The sequence below is a fragment of the Trachypithecus francoisi genome, unplaced genomic scaffold (assembly GCF_009764315.1).
Source record: "Trachypithecus francoisi isolate TF-2019V2 unplaced genomic scaffold, Tfra_2.0 Lachesis_group8, whole genome shotgun sequence".
Taxonomy (NCBI): Eukaryota; Metazoa; Chordata; class Mammalia; order Primates; family Cercopithecidae; genus Trachypithecus; species Trachypithecus francoisi.
In genome coordinates, this window is record NW_022681473.1 from 8,184,943 (window position 1) to 8,209,659 (window position 24,717).

Below are 24,717 nucleotides of genomic sequence, written 5' to 3' on the forward strand. Positions count from 1 at the left end.
GAAGACAATTTGTCCATGGTGTGAGGGGTAAAGGGGGATGGTTTTAGGATGAAACTGTTTCACCTCAGATCATCAGCCATTATCATAAGGAGTGCACAACCTAAATCCCTCGCACACGCAGTTTGCAATAGGGGATTCACACTCCTCAGAGAATCTAATGGTGATCTGGCAGGAGGCGGAGCTCAGGTGGTAATGTCTATGGCCCAGGGGTTGGGGACCCCTGTGGTAGGTGCTCTTCTCTACACTTTATGTATTTTAACTTATTTGATTTTTGTTTTGTTTTGTTTTGTTTTTGAGATGGAGTCTAGCTCTGTTGCCCAGGCTGGAGTGCAGTGGTATGATCTCGGCTCACTGCAACTTCTGTTGCTCAGGTTCCAGTGATCCTCCTGCCTGAGCATCCCAAATAGCTGGGATTACAGGCACCCACCACCACATCTGGCTAATTTTTGCATTTTTAGTAGACAAGGGTTTCACCATATTGGCCAGGCTGGTCTCAAACTCCTGTCCTCAAACAATCCACCTGCCTTGGCCCCTCAAAGTGCTGGGATTACTGGCATGAGCCAGCAGGCCCAGCCAACTTACTTGATTTTTACAACACCCTAAGAGGTAGCTGTTACTCTTCTCTCCCTGTTTTATTTATTTTAGAGACAGGGTCTCACTTGTCACCCAAGTGACAAGTCTCAGCTACTCGGAGGGGGCAGTGGTGCGATCGTGGCTCACTGCAGCCTCAAACTCCCAGGCTCAAGCAGTCCTCCCTCAGCCTCCTGAGTAACTGGGATTACAGGAAGGTACCACTGAACACCCAGCTATACCCCCTCTTGTAGAAGAGGAAACAGAGATACAAAAAGTTGAAGTGCCCGGGCTCATACAGCCGGGAGAAGCTGAGCTAGCACAGAAACCAGAGTGCTCAGGCTCCAAAGCCCAGGTCCTTCCGCCACAGTGCATTACCCAACGCCCTGAAACGCCCTCTCAGCCATGCCTGCAGTCTCTTTATTAAAGAGCCTCATTATAAAAGCCTCCTGGGAGCAGGTTTGAGTGGGAGGGAGGGGCAGAGAGCCCAAGTGCTTTGGGAGCCCAAGGTGAGGTGGGGCAAAGAGAGAGAAGCTGGTGCTCCGCCAACATAACCGGGCAGCTTCCCGGAATGGGCCAGAGGCATGGAGAGGGGCTGTGGGGCAGAGGTGCCTGAAGAAAGGGGCTAGACAGTCAGTCCCAGCTAGAGGAGGGCATGGAGGACAGGAAGGGGAGCCCCTTTCTCCACCTCGTAGACTCTAGATTAGCTCCTCTGGCCCAGCAGGGCTACAGAAATCTGAGGATCCCTGCCAGCCAATCCTCTTCTCCCCAGCAAGCGTTCCCCTGGTGCCCTCCAGTGGGCAAAGGACAGGACAGGATCACCCTCCACCACTCCCATCCTCCACATTCATCCTGATCTCATGGGATTGCTACAACACCCAGGCAACAGAGGGTGAAGGAGCCAAGTTCTCATGCTCCATTACAAATGGGAAGACTCAAGCCGGGCATGGTGGCTCACGCCTGTCCCAGAACTTTGGGAGGCCGAGGCAGATGGATCACTTCAAGTTAGGAGTTTGAGACCAGTCTGGCCAACATGATGAAGCCCCGTCTCTACTAAAAATACAAAAATCAGCCAGGTATGGTGGCGTGTGCCTGTAATACCAGCTACTCAGGAGGCTGAGGCAGGAGAATCACTTGAACCTGGGAGGCGGAGGTTGCAATGAGCCAAGATCACACCACTGCACTACAGCCTGGGCGAGAGTGAGACTCCATCTCAAATAAATAAACAAACAAATAATAAAGACAATAAATACTCAAAACTCATCACTTACTAATTAGTTTACTACAATTTACTTTTTTTTTTTTTTTGACACAGGGTTTCACTTCTGTTGCCCAGATGAGTAGAGTGGTGCTATCTTGGCTCACTGCAGCCCTGACCTCCCTGGGCTCAGGTGATCCTCCCACCTCAACCTGGCACCCCTGGTTTCACCGTGTTGGGCTAATTATTTTTTAATAGACAGGATCTTACTGTGTTACTCAGGCTAGTCTCAAACTCCTGAGCTCAAACGATCTGCTGACATTGGCCTCCTAAAACACTGGGATTACAGGCATGAGCCACTGCACCCAGCCAGTGGTGTGTTATTTACGGCCTATCTCTTCCAGGACAGCACTTGGTGGTGGTACATTGGTAACCTGAAATCAGCCATCGTGAGAGTATTTACACTACAAATCAACAAACATTATACATCAGAAGTTTTATTGATTTGTTGACTTTCTAGACCAGGGATGAGCAAACTATAAGCAAATCTGGCCTACCACCTGTTTTTGTAAATAAAGTTTTATTGGAACACAGTCACACTCATGTATTTACTTTTTGTCTAAGGCTGTTTATGCACTACACTGGTAGAGTTGAGTAACTGCAATAAGATCATATGGCTCCCAAAGCCTAAGACATTTACCACTTCATGGAAGGAGTCTGCTGACCTGTAGCCTGGATTTAAGAAAACACTGGAGGGGCCAGGCATGGTGACTCATGCCTGTGAACCAGCACTTTGGGAAGCCAAGGCAGGCAGATAACTTGAGGTCAGGAGTTCGAGACCAGCCTGACCAACATGGTGAAATCCTGTCTCTACTAAAAATACAAAGATTTGCTGGGCATCGGGGCAGGTGCCTGTAATCCCAGCTACTTGGGAGGCTGAGGCAGGAGAATTGCTTGAATCTGGGAGGCAGAGGTTGCAGCGAGCCAAGATTGTGCCACTGCACTCCAGCCTGGGCAACACAGTGAAACTCAGTTTTAAAAAAAAAAAAAAAAAGAGGCTGGGCTTGGTGGCTCATGCCTGTAATCTCAGCACTTTGGGAGCACAAGGTAGGTGGATTACCTGAGGTCAGGAGTTCGAGACCAGTCTGGCCAACATGGCGAAACCCCGTCTCTACTACAAACACAAAAATTAGCCAGGCTTGGTGGCGGGCACCTGTAATCCCACCTACTTGGGAGACTGAGGCAGTAGAATTGCTTGAACCCGGGAGGTGGAGGTTGCAGCGAGCCAAGATTATGCCATTGCACTCCAGCCTGGGTAACAAGAGCAAAACTCCATCAAAAAAACAAAGGAAGGAAGGAAGGAAGGAGGGAGGGAGGGAGGGAGGGGAAGGAAGGAGGGAGGGGAAGGAAGGAAGGAGGAAGGAAGGAAGGAAGGAGGGGAAGGAAGGAAGGAGGGAGGGAGGAGGAAGGGAGGGGAAGGAAGGAGGGAGGGAGGGAGGAGGAAGGGAGGGAGGGAGGGAGGGAGAGAGAGAAAGAAAAGAAAATAAAAGAGAGAAAAGCACGCCAGGCATGGTCACTTATGCCTGTAATCCCAGCATTCTGGGAGGCTGAGATGGGAGGATTGCTTGAGCCCAGGAGTTTCACACCAGCCTGGTCAACATAGTGAGACCCAGTCTTTACAAAAACAAGTTTTAAAAATTAGCCAGGTGTAATGGTGCATACCTATAGTACCAGCTACTTGGGAGGCTAAAGGGGGAGGGAGGATTGCTTGAGCCCAGGAGTTTGAGGTTATAGACAGTGGTGAAGGAAAATTCTCCCAGTGGGTGGAACTTTGGGGCAATACATCTGTGGATGCTTTCTGTGGAGGAAAGGTGGCCTAAGGTACAGATTTACACAGACTCGTGAGCAGCATCTGATAGGCTAGCCAGCTGCAGAGACTTGAAAAGAGCACAACTGGCAATCCAATGGCCTAGGAGACAGGACTGTGAACAGCTTCTCAAAATAGTCACAGGGTGGGAAGATTCCCGTATGAAATGCCCATCAGAGAGCAATCGGTGGAGGAGCCCTCGGTGATGAGATAGGATGACTCACCGTAGATTGTGTCAGCCTCTTTACCCGGCCAGACCCATGCTTTCTCAATGGTCCCATACACAGAGTGCTCCACCACCAGACGTCTGTGAGCGCTAGAAAATGGCTGTGCTCAATTGGCCAGGCTTGGTGGCTCATGCCTTTAATTCCAGCACTTTGGGAGGCTGAGGCGGAGGGATCACTTGAGGTCAGGAGATGGAGACCATCTTGGCTAACATGGTGAAATCCCATCTCTACTAAAAAAAATACAAAAAATTAGCTGGGCGTGGTGGTGGGTGCCTGTAGTCCCAGCTACTCAGGAGGCTGAGGCAGGAGAATCCCTTGAACCAGGGAGGTGGAGCTTGCAGTGAGCCGAGATGGTGTCACTGCATTCCAGCTAGAGCGACAGCATGAAACTCCATCTCAAAAAAAAAAAAAAAAAAAAAAAAAAGAAAAAAGAAAAGAAAAGAAAATGGCTGTGCTCAGGCCAGGTACGGTGGCTCATGCGTGTAATCCCAGCTACTTGGGAGGCTGAGGCAGGAGAATCACTTGAACCCGGGAGGCAGAGGTTGCAGTGAGCCGAGATCACATCATTGCATTCCAGCCTGGGCAACAAAAGTGAAACTCCATCTCAAAAAAAAAAAAAAAAAGGAATGCCTTTGTCTAAGTTTTTATACAGTGTTTTTAATTTGTTTTCATTTTTTTTTTTTTTTTTTTTTTGAGACGGAGTCTCGCTCTGTCACCCGGGCTGGAGTGCAGTGGCCGGATCTCAGCTCACTGCAAGCTCCGCCTCCCGGGTTTACGCCATTCTCCTGCCTCAGCCTCCCGAGTAGCTGGGACTACAGGCGCCCACCACCTCGCCCGGCTAGTTTTTTTTGTATTTTTTTAGTAGAGACGGGGTTTCACCATGTTAGCCAGGATGGTCTCGATCTCCTGACCTCGTGATCTGCCCGTCTCGGCCTCCCAAAGTGCTGGATTACAGGCTTGAGCCACCGCGCCCGGCCTGTTTTCATTTTTTTTTAAGATTTTTTTTTTTTTTTTTTTTCCGAGACAGTCTTGCTCTGTCACCGAGGCTGGAGTGCAGTGGCACAATCTTGGCTTACTATAACCTCTGCCTTCTGGGATCAAGCAATTCTCAGGTCTCAGCCTCCTGAGTAGCTGGGACTACAGGCTCCCACCACCATGCCCAGCTTTATTTTGTTTTTATTTTTGTATTTTTAGTAGAGAGCTAGGGTTTTGCTGTGTTGGCCGAGCTGGTCTCGAATTCCTGGCCTCAAGTGATTCACCTGCCTTGGCCTCCCAAAGTTCTAGGATTACAGGTGTGAGCCACCATGCTGACATTTCTTTTAGTTTTTAAATTAAAAAGAAATATAGGCCGGGCGCGGTGGCTCAAGCCTGTAATCCCAGCACTTTGGGAGGCCGAGACGGGTGGATCACGAGGTCAGGAGATCGAGACCATCCTGGCTAACACGGTGAAACCCCGTCTCTACTAAAAAATACAAAAAATTAGCCGGGCGAGATGGCGGGCGCCTGTAGTCCCAGCTACTCGGGAGGCTGAGGCAGGAGAATGGCGTAAACCCGGGAGGCGGAGTTTGCAGTGAGCCGAGATTGCACCACTGCACTCCAGCCTGGGTGACAGAGCGAGACTCTGTCTAAAAAAAAATAAATAAAATAAAATAAAATAAAATAAAGAAAATGTGTATGAAGCAGTCCTCAATAAATGATGGCTGATAGTTTTATTTTGGTAATAACCCTAACAGGGGGTTTCCAGGATCAAGAAGAGAACAATAATGCCAATGAACATGTATTGGCCAGGCATGGTGGCTCACACCTGAAATCCCAGCACTTAGGGAGCACAAGGTGGGTGGATCATTTGAGGTCACGAGTTCGAGAGCAGCCTCGTCAACGTGGTGAAATCCCGTCTCTACTAAAAATACAAAAATTAGCTGGGTGTGGTGCGCACCTGCAGTCCCAGCTACTAGGAAAGCTGAGGCAGGAGAATTGCCTGAACCTAGGAGGCAGAGATTGCAGTAAGCAGAGATTGCGCCCCTGCACTCCAGCCTAGTGACAGAGTGAGACTCTGTCTCAAAAAAAAAAAATTAGCCAGGGTGGGGTATGGTGGTAGGTGCCTGTAATCCCAGCTACTCAGGGGGCTAAGGCAGGAGGATCACTTGAACCCAGGAGGCAGAGATTGCTGTGAGTGGAGATCGTGCCGCTACACTCCAGCCTGGGTGACAGAGTGAGACTGTCTCAAAAAAAAAAAAACATGGGCCAGGCGTGGTGGCTCATGCCTGTAATTTCAGCACTTTGGAAGGGCGAGGCAGGCGGCTCACGAGGTCAGGAGATCAAGACCATCCTTGCTAACACGGTGAAACCCTATCTCTATTAAAAATACAAAAAGTTAGCCGGGCATGGTGGCGGGCGTCTGTAGTCCCAGCTACTTGGGAGGCTGAGGCAGGAAAATGGCTTGAACCTGGGACACAGAGGTTGCAGTGAGTCGAGATAGTGCCGCTGCACTCCAGCCTGGGCGACGGAGCAAGACTCCTTCTCAAAAACAAAGTAAGAAATAAACAAACAACAACAACAAAAACCATGTATTATGCTGTTAATATAAGGTTTACATATCTTAACTTTTTTGATCCTGTGGGCTAGGTGTTATTATTCCCATTTTACAGAGGAAGAAACTGAGGCATGGGAAAGTTCAGCAACAAGCCCAAGGTCACACACCTATTTATGAGGGAGTCAGGCAGTCTTCACCCCAGAGCCAACTGATCTCTAGATGGGACTGGAGACTGGACCACTTGGACCATTTTCTTTCCAACAACAGGGCTAAAGCAGCTGATGAAGCCATGGCGCTCCATGGACTTCTTGGTCCAGCTTTGCCAGTGACCTGTAGGGTCCCCTAGGTCCAGTCCTTCCCTTTTTTTTTTTTTTTTTTTTGAGACGGAGTCTGGCTCTGTCGCCTGGGCTGGAGTACAGTGGCTGGATCTCAGCTCACTGCAAGCTCTGCCTCCCGGGTTCACGCCATTCTCCTGCCTCAGCCTCCCGAGTAGCTGGGACTACAGGCGCCCACCACCTCGCCTGGCTAGTTTTTTGTATTTTTAGTAGAGACAAGGTTTCACTGTGTTAGCCAGGATGGTCTCGATCTCCTGACCTCGTGATCCGCCCGTCTCGGCCTCCCAAAGTGCTGGGATTACAGGCTTGAGCCACGGCGCCTGGCCCTTCCCTTTTCTTGACCTCGGTTTCCTCATTTACAATGAAGGAGTTTGACACAATAATTCTTGATTCTGAACTGTAGTCCAGGAAGAGACATTTGGGAATGAGGCCCTGGCCTGCTGGTGACATCATAGAGGGGGGAGTTCCATGAGAATAGTCAGGCCTTTCTGGAAGCCCAGTGCCACAGTCTGCACTGAGCTCAGCTCAGGAAGGAAGGGAAATCCAGGCGGGGCCTGTTGGGCCCAGGTCTGGAGTTCTGTTCGCTCCAGAGTTCCCAGCACAGTCATGGATCAAAACTCAGTGCCTGAAAAGGCTCAGAATGAGGCAGACACCAATAATACAGATACGTTCTTTCGCTCCCACTCATCACCCCCACACCACAGGCCAGGCCACAGCAGAGCTCTCCACCATCACGGCGTGCCTCACCGATGTGGTGAATCTCACCACCCTCCGGAGTTCGAAGACTTCCACGACCAAGCCTTCTCCTCCCACGTCCACCAACCTCAACACCACAGCGAGGCGTGGAATCATGGCAGAGCCCATGTCCCCACAGGCTTTGGCCTGGCTCCCTGTCAAGGCGCTGTCCCCTCCCACCATTCCTACGGTGAGGACCACCTTGATGAGCTCCACCATGCTGGCAGAAGGCATCATGACGGGTCCCAATACAGTGGGTTCCATCAGCAGAATGACTCCCACTACCATAAGGAGTCTCACCATGGCAGACGCCAATATCTCGGTGAGAATTTATCCCACTATTCCTCTGGCATGCCCCACCACCCCAGCGAGGCTTCCCACCATGGTGGGTCCTACCTGCCCCATGGAGCCAATCCCTACAGTGAGTCCTTCCACCACAACGAGGCTTCCTACCTTAGCGGGCTCCAACACGACGAGTCCCAGCATCGCCAAGTCACCCACCATGGCTGGTCCCCCCACCACCAAGGCCACCACCATGGCATGTCCCGTCATCACGAAGCCCACCAGCATGGAAGGCCTCCTCATCGTGGACAGATCCTTTCCCCTCATTCCTCTGTGGGGTCCTACCAGCATGGGATATCTGACTATCTCAGCGAGTACCACCATAGTGAGCATTCCCACCACACACAGCACCACCACCGGACCCACCAGCACCGAGACCACCACCAGCACCGAGACCACCACGGTGCGCATCATTCCAGTCACGTCGATGGCGACTACCAGTACAGGGGCTACGTCCAGAGCACTTCCCAGCTCTCCATTCCACAAACGTCCTGGAGCCTGGTTCATGATGCCTCCGGCCGTGCTGCTTCTCATACAGGAGCCTTCCCCCCTCACATGGCACACCCACGGGGCTCGGCCCACAGCATGACTCGGTCTGTCAGCACAGTCCACTCACGTGCCACCCAGAGATCCAAAAAAGTTCACCCCTGGGATACCTCCACCAAAGATTCAGAAGACTGGGACAAAGAGGAGGGGCAGTTTCGGAGACGCAAAAGTGAGTCTTTGCTGGGTCCCCTGTGCCAACTCCTGCTGCCTGGCACAGGTTCCAGACCTGATCTCGGCCCCACACTGACCTTCCACAGATCGTAAGGCCTGAACCTCCTGCATATGTCCCCCATTGGCTATTCATTCTCCTGACTGTTCATGGTCCCATCTTTTATTCTTTGAATTATGCACTTCTTTAGGCCATGAGGTGTTTGTTCATTCAGTCACTGCCTTCTTTATTCATATGTCCACCAGTCAAACATTGACACTCATTCAATGTCGGTGCGTGACCTGCCTGGACCATGGCAGCACAGGGAAAAATTCAACACAGTCGCTGCCCTCGAGGGGCCCAAGACTGGGGGTGGTCACTTAGCCGACCACAGATCATCCTGTGCTCAGGGCCTGCCCTCCTCAGAACATTGACCACAGTGCATCCTATCTGTCCAGATTTCTCCCACTCAACTGTGAGCTGCTTGAGGACAGAGATTAGGAACTAATGCCTGAATGAGGGCCTTACTGGAGGGCAAGGAGGGACCATGGGCTTTAGCTCTCACTCCACCGAACCTTCTTCCTAGTAGTCCAATAAACGTGACAACAGGCCAGGCGCGGTGACTCACACCTGTAATCTCAGCTGCTTAGGTAGGGCCGGGGAGAGCCTGGGAATCCAGGCTTGTGTGAGGCTCATGCTGAGGAGAGAGAGGACACTGGGTGCTGGGGACAGCCCTGAGCGCACTCCTGTGTCCCTGCAGAGTGGTACTTCATAACCTTGGACTCCATATTCTTCTGCATCTATGTGGTGGAAACCGTGGAGGCCAGGAGTTTGAGACCAGCCTGGCCAACATAGTGAAACCCTGTTTCTACCAAAAATACAAAAATTAGCTGGGCATGGGGCAGGCACCTGTAGTCCCAGCGACTTGGGAGGCTGAGGCACGAGAATTCCTTGAACCCCGGAGGTGGAGGGCCAGCAAGCAGGTGGAAGTGACTATGGATGCTGAGCCAGGCTGGGGGGTGCCCGGGACGTCGTGTCCCCCATTTGCACACACTTGACTTTCTGGCCCTGTTCCTTTCAGCCGGCCGGCTCCAGCGCACCCACAAGAAGGGACACTCTACTAATCTCTTGCAGTGGCTGTGGGAAAAGCTAACCTTCCTCATTCAGGGCTTCCGGGAAATGATCCGGAAGCTGACCCAATCCCTGGCCTTTGAAACCTTCATCTTCTTCGTCGTCTGCCTCAACACCTTCATGCTGGTGGCCCAGACTTTCGCTGAAGTCGAGATCAGGGGCGGTAAGAGCCAGGGAGCCCTGTTCCCATGGAGAAGCCACCGATGCTGTTCCAGGACCTCCATGGGCCTGATCCAGTGCCAGGCGGTTCATAGGACTCAGCTCACTAGATCCTCACCCCTGGGAAGTAGATGGCATTGCCCAGCGTTTAGAGAGCGTCTCCTAAAGACCCCGCTGAGGTCAGCCAGCCCGAGACAGAAGGACCAGCTAGGCGGGAGGCGGTGCTGTTCGCGCCGCAGCCACTAGGGGACGCATCTGCTCCAAATGTGCGACTGAGGGCGGGCGGGCGCCTGGAGCCTGAGCTTCGCGGGAAGGGCCAGGAACCCGAGAAGGCTCTGGAGGGGCGAGGGTGGAAGGCGCTGGAGGGGCGAGGGTGGAAGGCCGGGGAAGGCTGGGCCCTCCAATGTCATGGAGCAGGGTGAAGGACAGGAGCTGCCCGGCTCGCTGTCTCTGGCTCTATTCTAAGCACTTCGCTTGTGTTCATGCATTTAATTCTCACAACTTTATCGAGTGGACTTCAATTATCCCTATTTTATTTTATTTTAGACGGAGTCTCGCTCTTTTGCCCAGGTTGGAGTACAGTGGCGTGATCTCGGTTCACTACAACCTCTGCCTCCCGGGTTCAAGTGATTCTCCTGCCTCAGTCTCCCAAGTAGCTGGGACTACAGGTGCCCGCCACCACGCCCAGCTAATTTTTGTATTTTTGGTAGAAACAGGGTTTCACCATGTTGGCCAGGCTGGTCTCAAACTCCTGACCTAAGGTTATCTGCCTGCCTCACCCACCCGAAGTGCTGGGAGTACAGGCATGCACCATTGCTCCCAGACACAATTAAACCCATTTTAAAGACAAGAAAACTGAGACACAGAGCAGTAGTGAAGTCGCAGAGCTGCTTAGGTAGAGCCAGGGAGAGCCTGGGAACCTGGGCTTGTATGAGGCTCATGCTGAGGAGAGAGAGGACACTGGGTTCTCGGGACAGCTCTGAGCGCACTGCTGTGTCCCTGCAGAGTGGTACTTCATGGCCTTGGACTCCATATTCTTCTGCATCTACGTGGTGGAAGCCCTGCTCAAGATTGTCGCCCTGGGTCTCTCGTACTTCTATGACTTCTGGAATAATTTGGGTGGGTGGAGCCGGGGCCAGGCCGTGTGTGTTTAGTCTGGGGGAGGCTCAGGATGAGAGAACGGTGGGGAAGGGAGCGCTGGTGTTGGGAGCCTGCCAGGCTCAGGAACCCCGTGCCCTCAGACTTCTTCATCATGGCTATGGCTGTGCTGGACTTCTTGCTGATGCAGACCCACTCCTTCGCCATCTACCACCAAAGCCTCTTCCGGATCCTCAAGGTCTTCAAGAGCCTGCGAGCGCTGAGGGCCATCCGAGTCCTGCGGAGGCTCAGGTCGGTGGCCACAGCTCCCACCTGGGGTGGGGACTCCAAAGGAAGAGGGGACACAGACCGGGGCCCCCAAGAAATCCACTGTGACCTGCTCAAGGGATGGGGGCGCAGGAGGCTGCTGACCCCAGCCTGCTTCTGCCTCCTGCCATGCACTGGAATCAGCCCCTTCATTTTTCCAGAGAGGGGCCAGGACTCACCCAAGTCATCAGCAAGTCAGGAGCCTCCTGCCTTCAGCGCCAGCTGTGGCTGCTAGGCACAAACACCCCCCTGCCCCACTGATGACTCAGCCCCCACTCCACTTCTGCCCACAGATTCCTGACCAGCGTCCAGGAAGTAACAGGGACCCTGGGCCAGTCCTTGCCATCCATCGCAGCCATCCTCATCCTCATGTTTACCTGCCTCTGTATCCTGGTGCTGCAGGGGCTGGGGTGGGGGCCTGAGGGGTTGCGGTGAAAGGGGTGCGGGGAGCAGGGATGGGGCAGGAGGAGGGGCGCTGGGACAGGGATAGGACCGAGAGCCAAGTTTGGCCCTGAACAGCCAGTCCTCTTCTCCGCGGTCCTCCGGGCACTGTTCCACAAATCTGACCCCAAGCGCTTCCAGAACATCTTCACCACCATCTTCACCCTCTTCACCTTGCTCACTCTGGATGACTGGTCCCTCATCTACATAGACAGCCGTGCCCAGGGTAGGACAGGCCCCAGGCTGCAGGGAGGGCGAGGGATTGGCGGGGTGGACCGGCCAGGGCTTGGTGACCCCATCAGCAAAGTGGGGCTTCTGATGCCTGCATGTCAGAGTGTGGGGAGGGAGCAGGTCGTGGTTGGGGGTGGCAAGCACAGCCTGACTGTGCCCTCTGGCCTGCTCCCCCTAGGTGCCTGGTACATCATTCCCATCCTCATAATTTACATCATCATCCAGTACTTCATCTTCCTCAAGTGAGGACTCACCCCTGCTGTGCTGCCCAGCACCACCCACGCTTCCTCCTCCCCCCGGGACCCTCACCCCGGCCCTCTCACCCTGGTCATGCCACACTGAACCCACAGGAAGTACAGGGTGCCCCCCTCCTCTGGCCTCCTCGCTGAGGGCACACTCCTGTCCCCCTCTCCAGCCTGGTGATTACTGTCCTGGTGGATAGCTTCCAGATGGCGCTGTTCAAAGGCCTCGAGAAAATGAAGCAGGAGGTACCAAGTGGGGTGGGACAGGTAGACCAGATCAGGAAGCTGGAGGAGCGAGGCCATGGGGCTCCAGGGTTGAGCAGGCCTGGGACTCTGGCAGATCTGAGGCCTCTTCTTCCCAGAGGGCCGCCCGGATCCAAGAGAAGCTGCTGGAAGACTCACTGACGGAGCTCAGAGCCGCAGGTACCAGCTAGGCCCGCCCTGGCCTCACCTGCCAGTGGAGGCCAGTCTCTCCATCCCCCTAACCTCCTTCCACAGATACAGAATTCCAGACTCAGTTTTAGAGTTTTAGAATTTGAGACTCAGGAGGACTTTAGTCCAGAGGACTCCAGGACAATCCTCCCAAAGCCAATTAAACTGCTTGTCAAATCTTTATTTATTTATTTATTTTTGAGATGGAGTCTTGCTCTGTGGCGCAGGCTGGAGTGTGGTGCTGCAATCTCTGCTCACTGCAACCTCTGCTTCCCAGGCTCAAGCAATCCTTCCATCTCAGCCTCCTGAGTAGCTGAGACTGCAGGCATGCGCCAGCACACTCACCTAATTTTTTTTTTTTTTTAGTAGAGATGAGTTTTCACCATGTTGGCCAGGCTGGTCTCAAACTTGAATTCCTGACCTCAGATGATCCTCCCACCTCAGCCTCCCAGAGTGCTGAGATTACAGGTGTGAGCCACCACACCTGACTGTGCTTGTCAAATCTTAAAAGACCTATTGGGGGCCGGGCATGGTGGCTCACACCTGTAATCCCAGCACTTTGAGAGATCGAGGCAGGCGGATCACCTGGGTCAGTAGTTTGAGATCAGCCTGGCCAACATGGTGAAACCCTGTCTCTACTGAAAATACAAAAATTAGCTAGGCATGGTGGTGGGCGCCTGTAATCACAGCTACTCGGGAGGCTGAGGTGGGAGAATCACTTGAACCCGGGAGGCAGAGGTTGCACTGAGCCAAGGCGACAGAGCAAGACTGTCTCAAAAAAAAAAAAAAAAAAGAAGAAGAAGAAGAAAAGAAAAAAATATGTTCTAATTGGCTAGGCCTAAGTTACCTGTCCTTGAAGCTGGGGGGTGGGGCTAACCTCAGCCAGAGGACTTGGACTGAAAGAGGGTAGAAGTGATTTGTTCCTCAGGAAAATTGGGGTACTTCTTCCAGAAGTGGGGTGGGTGCTGGACGAGCAAACAAACAAAGGGAACTGCATCATGCAGCACGCCTGGAGAAGCAACCTCCTGGAGCAGCCTGGACAGAAACTCCATTAGCCCTTATCTTCCTGACACATGGGATTCCTCTGCCTCCTCTCCAAATCCAGGCCTTGACCTCACCCTTCTTTCTCTACATCCAGAGCCCAAAGAGGTGGCGAGTGAAGGCACCATGCTGAAGCGGCTCATTGAGAAAAAGTTTGGGACCATGACTGAGAAGTGAGGAGACAGGAAGGGAGTGAGGCCTGGGGTCTAAGGGTGAGGCCTGGGGGCCTGGCTGGAGGGTTGGGAGGGAAAGGGACATTGCCTGCCCCTCTAGAAGGGGATGGAGCGCTGAGGCTTGTGGATGAGCCTGTGGGTGCAATGTGGAGACCCTGAGTGGGTTCTGCACACCCAGAGGTGTGTGTGCCACCTGGCTAATCCCAGCAGCAGAGATTCCACCCATTCCTTCACCCCAGAACCATCCCCAACCTTTGTCAGGTCTGGGCCCTGTGAGGGCTCCAGGGACCCAAAGAGGACACAGACTCAGCCCCTGCCCATGAGGACCCCACCTCTAAAGACCTGTGTTGGGCCATGGAGGATGAGTAGACTTCAGCCAAGTGGAGGGATAATGAGGCAGTTGGAGGAACAGCTTAGATCAAGGCCTGGAAGCCAGATGCTCAACCTCCATTCCTGTCCACTTGAGTGGCCAGCTGGGCCAGGACATCTGGGGACTCTGTCACCCAGGCTGGAGTGCAGTAATGTAATCTAGGCTCACTGCAACCTCTGCCTCCTGGGTTCAAGCTATTCTCCCACCTCACCCTCCCGAGTAGCTGGGATTACAGGTGCACGCCACGACGCCCGGCTATTTGTGCGTGGTTTTTTTCAGTAGAGGCAGTGTTTCACCATGTTGGCCAGGCTGGTCTCGAACTCCTGACCTCAAATGATCCGCCTGCCTCGACCTCACAAAGTGATGGGATTACAGGCGTGAGCCACCGTGCCTGGCCTCTCACTTATCTTTCAAACTCAGCTCATTGACGCTGCCTCCAGAAGTCTTTCCAGGCCCCCAGCACGGGGCAAGGTTTCCCTCCTCTGGGCCCCTCAGAACCCAACTTCACATCTCAAGGTGTCAGCAGCTGTCTGGCTCTGAGGGCAAGCTGTCTCTCGTTAATCTCCATCTCCTCTGAGGCCAAGCTGTCTCTTGTTCATCTCCAGCTCCTCAGAGCACCTTGCTGGCTGTGTTCATTGTTTCCAGTGTTCTTTGATGAATGGGTTGACAAGATGGCCGGGAGGGTGTGAATGGGACAATAAGTAATGTGGTAGGCGCATGAGTGGGTGGATGGACAGGTGGATGACTGACTACACTGCATGGTGAAAGTGTTAATGAGTGGGTGGGGGGTGGCTACAGGGAAGAGCAGGTGGATGGAGGGGGAGGTGAGTTGTGAGTGGCTAGAGGGCCAGATGGTGAGTGACTGGATAAGGAGGTGGGTGGATGGATGGGCAGATGGTCGAGTGGGCGTAGGGGGAGGAATGGGGCAGATAAATGGGTGGGTGGAGGGATGGGTGGTTAGGAGGATAAACAAAGCCAGAAGCCTCTGCGCTACAGGCAGACTTGGGCACTTTCTCATATCTGGAAAAGGAGACCTCCTGGAAATAGAGGTCTGCAGTCATACAAATTTTGCGGGGAGGAGGCAGGCAAGAAGAGCCTCTGGGTGGTTCTGGGGTCCAGTAGGCCCAGCCAGCAGGTCAACCCAGCCCATCTCTGCGACCCCCACCCACCACCCACAGGCAGCAGCAGCTCCTGTTCCATTACCTGCAGCTGGTGGCAAGCGTGGAGCAGCAGCAGCAGCAGTTCCGCTCCCAGGCAGCCGCCATCGATGAGATTGTGGACACCACATTTGAGGTGAACCAGGCAGGAGTGGGAAGGTGCTGGCGAGGGGCTTGTAGCCAGAAGTGTCCCCAAGTAACAGTCCCATGGGGATCGGAGAGGGCAGAGGCTGGTTCCTTCACCCACCCGTGCCCCCCTAACCCCTGCAGGCTGGAGAAGAGGACTTCAGGCAGTGACCCCAGGAGGACACCAGATACAGACTTCAACCCCTGGCAGTCTGCCCACCTGGGTGCACTGGGACGGATCCCCAAATCTGCTGGAAGGATTGTCCGGGCCCTGCAGAGTGGAGGCCCCAACAGAGTTTTTAAACCCCAGGAGGCTCCATGTCCTCACTGGCTAGGCCAAGGCGCAGGGAAGGGAATTGGTGCACACGCACGAACGAGTGTGAGCCGGTGCTTCCTATGAAAGGGGCTGCTCTTGATTCCTCCAGTCCTACCAGGGCCCACATGCTAGCTCAGGCCAGCAGGGCATTAACAGCAGCTGGAGGGGTGAGGCAGAACGTGGGCTGAGCTCAGGTGTCGGTGGTGCCGGGAGAACTGAGGAGGCAGTAACCCTGCTTTGGGGAGGAAGGCCCATCTGGCCCAAGAGTCAGGAGAAAAAGAATAGGCCTGAACACCCCAGGGTTGCCAGGAATGGGGACTCAGAGCCCGGGAACTCAATCCTGCCAGGACCCTCAGCTCCAGGAGAAGAGCACCAACCAGATGGGGATGTCATGAACCCAGAGGTCAGAGGTCATTGTCATATCCTGCCCTTCCTGGGGTCAGACTCTAGAGCCCACTGAGGGGAGGTGGAGTCGGGGCTTCTCAAGTCCTTCTGGCCTCAGGGCAAGGGGCGGGCAGGGATGTGTGGAGGACCCTGCTGCTGGGAGAGGGAAGCAGGGAATGAGGCTGAAGGCTGTGCCCCACTGCCTGCTTTAGGACTTAGATGACCTCCCGGACTGATAGCCTGAGCCTAGGCTGGATGTCCAGAGCCCCTGTCCCCATGGCTGGGGGTGACAGTGGGACACTGGCTTATGCTAGGTGCTGGAGACCTAGCACTGAGTAAAGTGCAAGCCTTGCCCTGGCCCCAGGGGTCTCTCCTTGAATGGAGGGTTTTCCATTATCTACAATAGCCATCTCACCTCTAGTAGAGGTGAATCCAGGGTGCAGTTCAGGCCAGAGGGAGTCAGGAGCGGGAGCTTAGGGCAGTAGTTTTTTGCCAACCCTCCCATCTCTGGGCCAGACCAGTCAGTGCTGTAGCTTCCAGGGCCCCAGGACAGAATAAGCACCTCTCTTCCCTGGTCTGGCTGAAGGCACTGGCTGGCCCAGGACCCAGGAATAGATTGTGTGGAGGAAATGCCATATAGGATTTGGGAACAGATGCTGGGGCAGAGAGGTCACCGGGCAGGTGTCGCTGGGCCTTGCTTCTCTCCACCACCTCACACCTCACACATTCATTCAGCAGGCATTTCCTGCCACCCACCCTGTGCCTGCCCAATGCTGGGAGCCCCTGCTTGGTGGCACATGGGAGCCCTTCTAAGCAGCAGGCCCCCCACACACCCTGGGCTGTCTGAGCTGCCACATCTGACAAGCTTGAGCAGAAACAGGGCTGGATGTCGTCTCCCGGGTCCCCAGCTCCTGTCAAATGCCACCCCTTAGCTTCTCACTCCCAGGTGGGACCCAGGATCTACTTCCTGTTTCCTCGTCCCTACCCCAATATGGGCTCTGAAGGCAGGTGGCAGGGCCTGGGAGCTGGGGCTGCTGCTCATTAGGCCCTAGCCTTGGGCAGGGGACTAGGCAGGCACAAGCAGGGTGTGAGGCCTTGTCAGAAAGGAAGGGCCGTGGGATGCTCTCCACAGCCACTGTGGTGCTGCCTGCCTGGGCCTGATGATGCCGACACCTAGCACCCCCAAGGCCCATATCCCAAGTGTGGGTGTGTGCTGGTGCATCTGAGGAACACCTCTGGGTGTGGCATGTGGGTCCTTGGGTTGTGTTTGGGTTTTGTGTGTACATCTCCAGGTTGTTTCTCTAGGGTGTGTTGCTTCTGTGCTCATGAGTTGCTAGGCTGTGTTTCTCTGGGTGTGCGTGTGATATCTGCCAGCATCTGAGTGTGTGCTGTGGGTGTCTGTGTGTGTATGTCTGGTGTGTTGTGCTTTGGGGGTGTGTGTGTGTATATGTATGGGGGAGTATGAATTGCAGGCACAAATTCAGGTGTGCAAATGTTGCAATGCCGCTTTCTTTTTTGAGATGGAGTCTTGCTCTGTCTCCCAGACTGGAGTGCAGTGGCGCAATCTCGGCTCCCTGCAACCTCTGCCTCCTGGATCCAAGAGATTCTCCTGCCTCAGCCTCCCGAATAGCTGAGATTATAGGGGCCTGCCACCACACCCAGATAATTTTTGTATTCTTAGTTGAGACAAGGTTTCACCATGTTGGCCAGGCTGGTCTTGAACCCCTGACCTCAGGTGATCCACCCGCCTCAGCCTCCCAAAGTGCTGGGATTACAGGCATGAGCCACTGCACCCAGCCACAATGCTGTTTTCTTTAAATGACATTACATTGAATCTGTCCCCTCACCCCTCCTGTGGGTGGCAGACAAGCTCTGTCCCTCTAGGGCTCCCAGTCTAGCCCCTTTCAGGCATCTTGCCCAGGGCAAGGCATGAGAGGCGTCCTTGTGGTGTGGAGCCCACAGCCTGGACTGAGAAGCACTGTCCTAGCCCTCATGGTCTCTTGGCCTGCAGGGACTCTGCCATCATTGGGCCATATGCAGGTGGAGGAATCTTACAGGCTGGGAGCTCAGCGTCCTGGGTGAGGACCCTGCCTGCTTGAAGCCCCACATGCCACCCATGAGCTCCTCCTGGGGCTGAGCAGGAGCAGAGCACAGACTCCTCCTCGGAGTGCTCCCAGGCAGCCGGCCCTGTTCTTATCTCAGGGCATCGCCCCCGCTCTGTGAGTCTGCCCCCACTCCTTACCTCTGAGAATATCGGGAGTCTCTGGCTGTGTGTGGGGGCTCCAAGGTTTGTTCCTCTATGCCTGTGATGCTGGGGTGTTTGGGGGGCTCCACATTTGGAGGCTCAGCCCTGCACCTTCAGCACTGTCTGGGCTGGGACAGCAGCAGCTCTGCTGCAGGTGGCAGGGTGACCTCTCAGCTTGGGCGGGGGAGCTGGGAGCTGCCAGAAGTGGGGGTGGGGGATGGGGGCAGAAGTGAAGCACCAAGAAGAAACCAACGCAAGAAGCAGCACTGGCCATTTATTGTGACAGATATGGCCCATGGACCTGAAGTACCCTCCACCGTGGCCCCAAACCGAATGACCTTCGCCCTCAGGGACTTATCACACCTGCACACAGTTGTGCTTTAGGAGCTGAGAGGAGTTCTGCCAGGGAACCACAAGGACCTCAAAGTCACAGCGCAGCTTCTGTACAGAGAATATAGTGGAGAAGGAGGGGTGAGCCCAGCCTCGACCTGTCTCCTCCCAATAGCCAGCCCTCTGCCTGCCAGGCCAGTCCAGGTCAAGAGAAGGGCAATCACTGACCCAACGGATGTCAAGCCACATGGCTGGGACTAGATGCCAGATCTTGGTAGCCAACTTCCCCATTCCCCAAGGAAGCCCCAGCTTCCTTTCTGCACCCCATCTTGGCCCAGAGGCTGACTCATCCAGAAGGCCGACAGGTTCAGCCAGACATCTAGACATCTGCATGTCCAGCCAAACCAGTTCAGGCTGGACAACCTGAGTGCCTGAGGCTCTGGGGAGGGCTGGGGCTGGAGGAGCCCAGCTGTTACCTCCTGCTGCGCCCCTGCTGCCAGGGGGCAGGTGGTGAGGTCGACGTTGTCTCCAGCGACCCTGGTCTTGCGGCAGTCTGTGCTCCCCATCTCCATCGTCAGGAAGTACTTGATGCCGGCCACCAGCTGGGGACATAGGGTAGGGGCAGGTCGGGGGTCTTAACCCTTGATCCTCACTTCTCATCTCCCAGCATATTCTCCTGTTGCCCCCAGGCACTCAGGTGGGGAGAGAGGGGGAAGGGATGATTCAGACCTGGGGTCGCGGGTGGTGGAAGTTCTGGTGGGTGTGGAGGGTGGAGAGGCCTGGAGGCTGAGCCCCACCAGCAGCCTCGGCAGACATCAGACATGCCCCACCTGGGGAACTGCCCACTGTCCCCATCTGCCTTCCTTCTCCCCGATCCACCCCATCAGGGCAGAGACTAGGACCAGGCAAGCCAGGAAGGCAGGTAGTGCAATACAGGATTGAATGATGTCTTCCCTTGAAATTTAGATGGCTGCCCATTGTGGAGTTTTGGCATTAATTCGATTTTTTAAATATTGCATGAAAATATCCCGGTAGCGCTTTGGGGCCCCCTCCATGCAAGCCCAGGCAGCGCCTGTGGCCTCCCCCGCCTGGGCCAGTATCCCCTGCCAGCACCCCGCCCGCCGCACCTGGCTCTGCGCCTTGATGATGTGCGTGTCTCGGAAGTAGTAGAGGCTGTTGCTGCCCATGTTGTAACTGGCCACGGCCGCCTGCGCCGCCTTCTGCACCTGCGGGTCGTCGGGCGACAGGTCCTGGCGTTCTCCGACCATGCGCTCCTGCGGCCGGGCCCGGGCGTCGCGGGGCAGCCCCAGGAGGCAGAATGCGACCAGGGCCAGGCCCAGCGCCAGCGGGAGGCTCGAACGCGCCATGGCCGTCAGTGCCATCGGAGCCATCAGAGCCGTGAGTGCCGAGCCCGTGGCCGCGCAGCTTTTACCTGCTGGGCCGCCCCACCCAACGCCCGCGGTGCGCCCCCGCGGCCCGGAGCTGGGGCGGGGCTCGAAGTTGCCGGTTTCCGGGGTCCTGCGAGGTTCAGGGAGCCCAGGAGGTCGAGGGGGCGGCGCGCACCCGCGTGCCAAGACGCTTCCCTGCCCTCCGGGACACACCTGGCCCAGGGAGGGAGAGGACAACGAAGGTCCCCAGCAACAAGTGCCAGTAAAGGGACGGTTCACGGGAGGGCTGTTCAGAATGAACTACCAACGGCAGCTCTTCATGGGCCCTTACTGTTGCCACTATTTCCTAGCTGTGTGACCTCGGAGAAGTCACTTAACCACTCGCTGCCTCAGTTTCCTCTTCTGTACAATGGGTGTTGTGAGGATTCAGTGAGCTGAAACAGGTAAAGTTCTTAGAAGAGGCCTGGTGCTGCATAAACAGCAGGTGAGTAGGACACATTACTGCTCAGCGCTGCCTGACAACCTTCCTGGAGCGCGAGTGACTAATGTTTCCACCTGGCCAGGTGCCTAGGCATGCTTGTAATTCCAGCACTTTGAGAGTCCGAGGTGGGAGGACTACTTGAGCCAGGGAGTTCAAGGCTGCAGTGAGTCGCAATCTCACCACTGCACTCCAGCCTGGGCCACAGAGCTAGATGCTGATTCAAAAAAAAAAAAGAGGGCCGGGTGTGAGGGCTCACGCTTGTAATCCCAGCACTTTGGGAGGCTGGGGCAGGCAGATCACTTGAGGTCAGGAGTTCAAGACCAGTCTGGCCAACATGGTGAAACCCCCTCTCTACTAAAAGTACAAAAATTAGCCGGGCGTGGAGGTGCACACCTATAATCCCAGCTACTCAGAAGGCTGAGGCAGGAGAATTGCTTGAACCTGGGAGGCGGAGGGTGCAGTGAGCCAAGAGGGCGCCGCTGCGCTCTAGCCTGGGTGACAGAGAGAGATTCTGTCTCAAAAAAAAAAAAAAAAAAGTCTCCACTTTACAGAGAAGGGAAAATGGATTTGCCCAGAGACACTGGTGGAAAATAAATGGTGACACTGGTTTCGGTGTGCTGGCAGTCTAAGTCAAATCTGTGATCTTAAACCAGACTGAGCCCAAAGGACACAAACTGCCCAGAAGGAGGGGGTGTCAGTCATGTCAGGTCTGCCATCTTACTGACCGCATGGCTTTGGGCAAGTCCCTCAGCCTCCCAGACAGAGCCTCTGTGTCCTCGTCTGAAAGACACCTTATCTCCTAAGTGTGTTCTGATATTGATGTTTCGAATCTGGCTCTCCTGTAGATACAGTGAGCATGTGCTGGAGGTACCAGCAAACAAGGCCCATGACTGTGTTTTTAAAGTTTTAAAGACTCCAATAATTGCCAGGCATGGTAGCTCATGCCTGTAATCCCAGCACTTTGGGAGGCCAAGGTGGGCAGATCATTTGAGGACAGGAGTTCGAGACTAGCCTGGCCAACATGGTGAAACCCCATTGTAGCCCGCACGGACCTAGGGGGACTGAACAAAGCCAGGTAAACGCGGGAATAAAAGACAAGAGACAAAAGAGTATTATTTGGAAGAAGTGGTCAGGGGGCATCTTGCCTCTAGTGGACAAGGGCCCTGAGCTTTACCCAGCCCTCTGTATTTATTAGGCAAAAGAGATAGCGAGAAAGGGGGGATGTTTGTCGGGTATGTCAGGTAGTTGTCAGTCAGCCATTTGGCCCATAGCAGGCTTTCGAGACTGCATCCTTTGAACAATAGGCGCTAATTTTCTCAGTAGATAACTTGAAGGAGCACAACACAAGGGAGTGAGGCCCTCAGCAAACCTTTTGGTGGCAGGGCAGTGGGAGTTTGCCCACATCCTGCATTCGTGATAAAGTTTGCTGTTTGATCATATAGCCTTCAGTGGAATGCCGAGTTGGTCACGATCTCTTTGGCCTTTTTGGCTCCCAACACCCCATCTGTACTAAAAATACAAAAATTAGTTGGGTGTGGTGGTGCACACCTGTAGTCTCAGCTACTTGGGAGGCTGAGGTGGGTGAATCACTTGAACCCGGGAGGCAGAGGTTGCAGTGAGGTGAGACCATGCCACTGCACTCCAGACTGGGTGACAGAGCAAGACTCCATCTTAAAAAAAAAAAAGACTCCAATAATTAATAGATCAGGGTGGTGATCTGTTAATCATATGGTGATCAATTAATCACACAGTAGCTCACACCTGTAATCCCAGGACTTTGGGAGTCGGAAGCAGGAGGATCACTTGAGGCCAGGAGTTTGAGACTAGCCTGGGCAACATAGTGAGCCCTCATCTCTACCAAAAAATCTAAAATAAATTAGCTGTGCATGGTGGTGCACGCCTGTGGTCCCAGCTACTCGGGAGGCTGAGGTGGGAGGATTACTAGAGTCTGGGAGGTTGAGGCTGCAGTGAGCAGTGATAGTGCCACTGCACTCCACCTGGGTGACAGAGCAAGACCCTGTCTCAAAAAAAAAAAAAACAGATGAAAAGCAGTGTTGAAGTAGTCAATGCAGGAAAAGTCTGGATTTTGTTGAAAAAAAATTTTTGTATGTGTGACAGAGCTCTGTCAGCCAGGCTAGAGTGTAGTGGCACTATCATAGCTCACTATACCTCAACTTCCTGGCTTCAAGCAATCCTCCCATCTCAGCCTCCCAAGTAGCTGGAACCACAGGTGGCTAATTCTTAAATTTTTTTGTAGAGATGGGGGTCTCACTATAGTGCCCAGGTGGGTCTCGAATGCCTGGCCTCAAGAGATCATGAGATCCTCCCGCCTCAGCTTCCCAAAGCGCTGGGATTATAGGCAGGCCTTGCTGGAATTATTTGTCTGCATTTTAGAGTTCACTGTAGTTTGTACTTGTAATTCCATGTTGCTGGGGGGCAGAGGCTTATTGTCCCTTGGCCACTAAGATCTTGCAGTGCTTAGAGAGCCTCCAGGGGCTTCACTGGGGCTTGGAAGAGGTGCTAGGTCACAGTACGTAAAGAGCAGCTGGCAGCCCTCACTGTGATGGATATTGTGTATAGGCATCCAGTGTGTCACCCTCCCTTCCTGATTCTGGGCCTTAGAATTCCAGGACCACAAAAGGAAGTGATTTCCCACACAGAGACCTAGACCAGAGCAGTCACTCACTGCCCAGGGCAGCTGCCAGCCTGCTACCTGCCTCACTTCCTCAGCCCAGCTGTGGAAAACCAACTCTGCCATCTTCCTGGGATTCCAAGGAACGTCACAAGTTCCTGGCGGCCTCAGGTCTCTGGCTTAAAGGGACAGACTCCAGTTTGTGGAAGTGCTGGCCAAGCTTGAGTTGATCAGGAGGATGATGCCTGGCCAGGACTCTGAGCTGAGAGCCTGGGAGGGGTAGAGGAAGAGGCCCAGGATTGTGCCACAGGGGCGAAGTGGGAGAGGCAGCTCCCCTAGGCCTGCTGTCTCATCACTTGGAGCTTAGCCATAGCCACAGGTACCTCCAACACTCTCTCAAAAACTAGCCAAGGCCTGTCTGCGACTCGACTCACCAAGGGCACTCACCCCACCTGCCACTGCTTTGTGCTGATGCCAAGGACTCTTTTGCAGTACAACCTAGCAATTTCCGAGCACTTTTCACCCACTAATTCTCACAAGCACCCTGAGGGAGTACACGTTATCCTCACTTTGCAGATGAAAAAGTTAATCAGAGAGGTTGGGACACTTGTATAAGGTCACACAGCTAGAATTGGTATCTTGGTGAGAAAAGGTCGGGGGTGGGGTTAACAATGATAAGAGCTCTTGCTGTGTGCCAGGCCTTGCGCCAGGGATTCAATATATGTTCTTTCTTTCCCATAGCAGCTCTGCAGAGGCAATGATTATTACCTCTTCCTACAAGGAGGAAATGGGAGGTCAAAGGGGAAGGGTAGTGGTGGGTGCCAGTCAAATGTACTGGCCACAGGGCACAGCCTCCAGTTTTGCAGTGGCCCAGACATGCCAACCCAGGTTGTCCACAGCACCTCTCTCTTGCCCCTGGCCTGATGGGTAGAGATGACCAGGGCAGGTTCTTGACATCTCCTTCCCTCTGGGATCAGGCCCTCCAAGGCCTTGGTGCTTCCCCCAGAACCCTCTTCCTTGAACCTTCAGTTGGGCAGAGGATATTGCCCTCCCCCAGGGCTCTGCAGTTCCATATCCTGAAAAGGCAATCTTTCAGCAAGGAAACCTGTAATTCAACAGGGATTAAAGCTCCTCTCTGGGGAGACGCGCTCCTAAGCGCTGCTGATTCACTGGTTGAATCGTCACAACCCTGCACCAGCGGGCACGGAGGCTGTAGCTCAGGGGAGTGAAGCATCTTGCTCCAGATTGCATGGGGAGCAAAGGCCCAGAATCGGGCCTGGCTGGCTCTTCAAGGCTGCCACCAGTCAAGGTTGGGAGTGACAGGAAAGAGCCCTGGTCCCTGCAGGGAGGGGCCAGCCTGGAAGGGGATCAGCCATCACAAGCACCTGCTGGGAGCCTTCCATGCTCAGCAGGCTCCCGTGGGGCAGGACTTGTGGTGGTCCAGGTAGCCTCCCCTTACTTCCTTTCCGGGGGCAGCAGGAGCCCTTCGGAACCCCGGAGTGCATGGGCTGTGTTCACACCAGGTTCTAGGCG

At 54.3% G+C, this 24,717-nt stretch overlaps 2 protein-coding genes across 2 annotated transcripts; one reads left to right on the forward strand and one right to left on the reverse strand.

Moving 5' to 3' along the window:
• The first annotated feature begins 7,204 nt into the window (after window positions 1-7,204).
• CATSPER1 (cation channel sperm associated 1) lies at window positions 7,205-15,717 on the forward strand. The gene is made up of 12 exons (XM_033205916.1): window positions 7,205-8,522; window positions 9,583-9,795; window positions 10,797-10,910; window positions 11,033-11,180; window positions 11,489-11,580; window positions 11,719-11,862; window positions 12,046-12,109; window positions 12,283-12,355; window positions 12,472-12,532; window positions 13,680-13,755; window positions 15,304-15,418; window positions 15,553-15,717. The coding sequence occupies exons 1-12, from the start codon at window positions 7,337-7,339 to the stop codon at window positions 15,577-15,579; spliced, it is 2,313 nt and encodes a 770-aa protein (XP_033061807.1). The 5' UTR covers window positions 7,205-7,336; the 3' UTR covers window positions 15,580-15,717.
• Window positions 15,718-18,607: 2,890 nt separating this feature from the next.
• Window positions 18,608-20,613, reverse strand: CST6 (cystatin E/M). Its single transcript, XM_033205924.1, has 3 exons — window positions 19,811-20,613; window positions 19,160-19,285; window positions 18,608-18,794 (listed from the first exon to the last, which is right to left on the reverse strand). Exons 1-3 carry the CDS (start codon window positions 20,072-20,074, stop codon window positions 18,711-18,713), a joined length of 474 nt encoding a protein of 157 aa, XP_033061815.1. The 5' UTR covers window positions 20,075-20,613; the 3' UTR covers window positions 18,608-18,710.
• Between the last annotated feature and the right edge of the window lie 4,104 nt (window positions 20,614-24,717).